Genomic DNA, 3,263 nt, shown 5'->3' with positions numbered 1-3,263 from the left:
AGTCCCTAACGTTCTGTGATTCTGTGACCCAAAGAAGCAGCCTCATCCTCTCTCTTCCCCACTCCCATCCCTTATTCTCCTGTTAGGACAATACAAGCATTTCTGCAGCTGTTTGGTCAAGAAATTCAGGGATCTGACCTGGATTTAACAAAAACTCATTTAGGAACAAATACAGTTTATGATGTGGCCACACAGTGCTGGTGGTGGCAACGGGATGGAGCGATGGGAGGAGAGGTGGTGGGACTGCCCTTCTTTAATGGCATGAAACATATCTTAATGTACAACATTAGGTATTTCTGTGCTCCCTGTTCTTCATTTTACACCTAGAGTGTAACATATATATTACACACAGCAAATACAGATTTATCCTCATGCCCCTTGCCGTAAGGATTCCTCTTACACCATTTAAGAGGTGGATTCAGGGCAGAAGGGGCTGCGTTCAGGCAGTGGCTGAGTGGTGCTGCTGTTTCCTCTGCATTTCCTGTGTGGGGAGACGGGTTCAGGCAGCTCAGGATGCCAAAAATTTAAATGATCTCTTGAAACTTCCCAGGTGTGAGATTTGAACCTCAGTTTTCCCACCAAACCATCACTAGCCGAGCATTTTGTCCCTCTTGAGCATCACGTTTTTAATGAAGTCTCCAACATCATTTTCTCTTGGGTGCTCTCATCTCACCACCATGAAGATAAAAACATGGTGTGGGGGGTTTTTTTTTGGGTTTTGTTTTTGGTTTTGTTTTTAAATGAAAGCTTTTCAGCAGTGACTACAGCTTTCAGTTCCCCCCACCAAGGCCTGGCAGATTTGCCAACCTGGTTGAGTTTGCTCACCTACTAATGTGCATTTTCCCTTTGGCCAGTGTTCTTTTATGTGCTGGGCACCTGAGATGCCATTGACTTTTTTTCTAGCATTTATAGGTTTAATTCTCCTTAGAAACAAAGCTGCACATCTCCCTGCCTTTATCTTTTCCCAGCTGTTAAATTCTATTATTCTATTCTAATTCTATTATTCTCTGTGGCTGCGATGCTTTTTAATCTGAGAGCATTTGAGTGCCCTATGCCTGAATTATGTGGACGTTTTCCAGCAACAACAAACGAGTACAACTGCATTTTGTTGTCTTCCCTAGGTTGGCACCGGCGCGACAGTTGCCACGCTGGCCGATGCCTCAGAGCTGCCCACCACCGTCACCGTCGCACAAGTCAATTATTCTGCAGTGACTGATGGAGAGGTAAGGACCTGGGTCACGTTCGTGGTGCACAAACCAGAATTGACTTCCAAAAAGTTAAATATTTTCTAGAATTGAGTGGTCCCAGAAAACGCCAAGCTTTGCTTCCCTACTCTGCAGTTGTCGTGGTTTAGGGCTGGGCTGGCCACTAAATCCTGGACAGACGCTCTCTATGAACCCCTCTGCCCTCCCCAGAAGGGAAGAGGAAAGAGAAGAAGGGAGAGAGACTTCAGGGGTTGGAAAATAAACTAACAGATTTAATAAAACAATAATACTGATACTACAGGATAATGATGTAAATAGGAAAATAATGGAATAGATACAGACATGTACAAATAGAGATACAAAACCAATCTAAAATCCTCCCCCAGTGACGATGACGTCCCCAGAGGCTCTGGGAGCACTGGCAAAGTCCCAGTGTGGAGCCAGCAGCAGTGAGAGCTGATGCAGGAACACAGGGCTGAGGATGAGAGGCAGGCGAAGCAGCAGGGTCTGCTGGGCCTTGGGCCATTGCAGGGGTGGAGAGGGAAGGAAGGGTCCAAGGTGGAAGGGTGGAGCCCCTGGGGATCCCTGGGCTTTGCACTGAGTGTGGGTGTGTGGGATGGTTGGGCGGGTTTGGGTCTGCCCCTCCTGTAGGTGCAGCCACGGCAGCCATGGTGAGCCAGTGGCCTTGCCATGTTTCCATCCCATCCCAGCACTATCACTTGTAGAAGGGAATGCTGTTGTTAAACCATGCTGCTGGTTTCAGCAAGTTCAGCCCCTGAGAAGAGACTGAGCTGGAAAGCAAAATCACTGAATATTTAGCCCAAACCAGGACAGCAGTGTTAAGGGTTAAAATACATATGGACATGAAACTGCATAAAATTTCACACAGAAAGTGCAGAACTGTTTTTATTTTGACTCAGGCCTGGACAAATGCAGTCATGGAAGCCTCAGCTCTGAATTGCATACATTTTTCGATATTTCCTATAGATTATTTATGTTGTGAGATCTGCTGTAGCAGACAGATTTGATGAGAAACACAAATACCCATTCATATATAATAAGATATTAAATAATTTCGTATGTGCTGTAGATCCTGGGTGCTGGTTTGTCAGTTCAGGGTTGGGAGCAATACCTTGATATTTCGAGCCTGTGGCTGTCAAAGGATATCACATTGCTGTGGGCAGATCCTGCAAGTTTTTGGCCAATCTATGGACAAGATGGGACCGTCGATTTGCTGCTGCTTTTAGGGAGGTTTGCAAGGAAATCCTGGAGAGAAAATTGTATAAATGCCTGGTAGTGAAGAGGCAACAGGAGATACCGTGGAGTTACTGTTCCATTTACTGTGATATTTCCTTTCACTGCTTCACAACTTGGCAAAGTTGTTTCTGTCGAGGACTCGATCAGACCATTTCAACCCTTAAATCTGAACACTCACGTTCGCATACATTTATTTTTCCACTTTTTTTTCCCTTAAAATCAAGTAAGAAAGTTTGTGTGTGTGTGTTTAAGGAACGTTTCTTTAAGACTACAAATATATATATTTAAAATCTTCTTTTCTACCACCAAACCCACCTTTAAACCAGGCTGCAGGTCGTTTTCTGCCCCTTTTCGTGGCACAATTTCTGCCCTGTGTGAGGTCTGCTCTGCTCTGGGCTTTCACAGCGACAGGTGGCAGCACAGAACAGCTTTGCTCTGCGCCAGCCCCTGCTTCCATCTCAGTCCCGTGCTGACACAGCCTGGCTTGGGGACCGTCACCTTGAAGTGCTTTGCTGCTGCTGTGAGGGTTTTCAAGAACCCATTTCTTGAGATGTGAAATACATTTTTCAAATAGAAATCCCAGGTATGCAGGCATCTAATTCCTAATGTGAACATCCAAGTGATATCTTGGACAAAATAAAGGTACAGAAGTAAACTTGCTTTGGGGATGGCCGCTTGTTTCTCTGCACAGCTGGATCCACAGCATCCAGGCAGCCTCTCTAGGGACGTTTTTGCCCTGTGATCTCTTGCTGTGTGAAGATCTGAGTTAGCTCTGAGTAAATGGATGCGTTTATAGGATTC

The 3,263-nt window shown here is 45.4% G+C and overlaps 1 protein-coding gene across 1 annotated transcript in view; it reads left to right on the top strand.

Annotated features, from left to right (window-relative positions):
• Positions 1-1,121: 1,121 nt before the first annotated feature.
• Positions 1,122-3,263, top strand: part of LOC104546450 (nuclear respiratory factor 1-like) — a gene marked incomplete at both ends in the record, with an annotated part of 9,816 nt that continues 7,674 nt past the window's right edge. Inside the window, one exon of the mRNA XM_010191843.1 lies at positions 1,122-1,223. Coding sequence (XP_010190145.1) covers positions 1,122-1,223 — 102 coding nt within the window. The remainder of the gene's footprint in view (positions 1,224-3,263) is intronic.

This window comes from Mesitornis unicolor, unplaced genomic scaffold (genome assembly GCF_000695765.1).
Source record: "Mesitornis unicolor isolate BGI_N332 unplaced genomic scaffold, ASM69576v1 scaffold8129, whole genome shotgun sequence".
NCBI lineage: Eukaryota > Metazoa > Chordata > Aves > Mesitornithiformes > Mesitornithidae > Mesitornis > Mesitornis unicolor.
The sequence above is the reverse complement of the archived record's forward strand: the minus strand, read 5'-3'. Positions and strand labels throughout refer to the sequence as shown.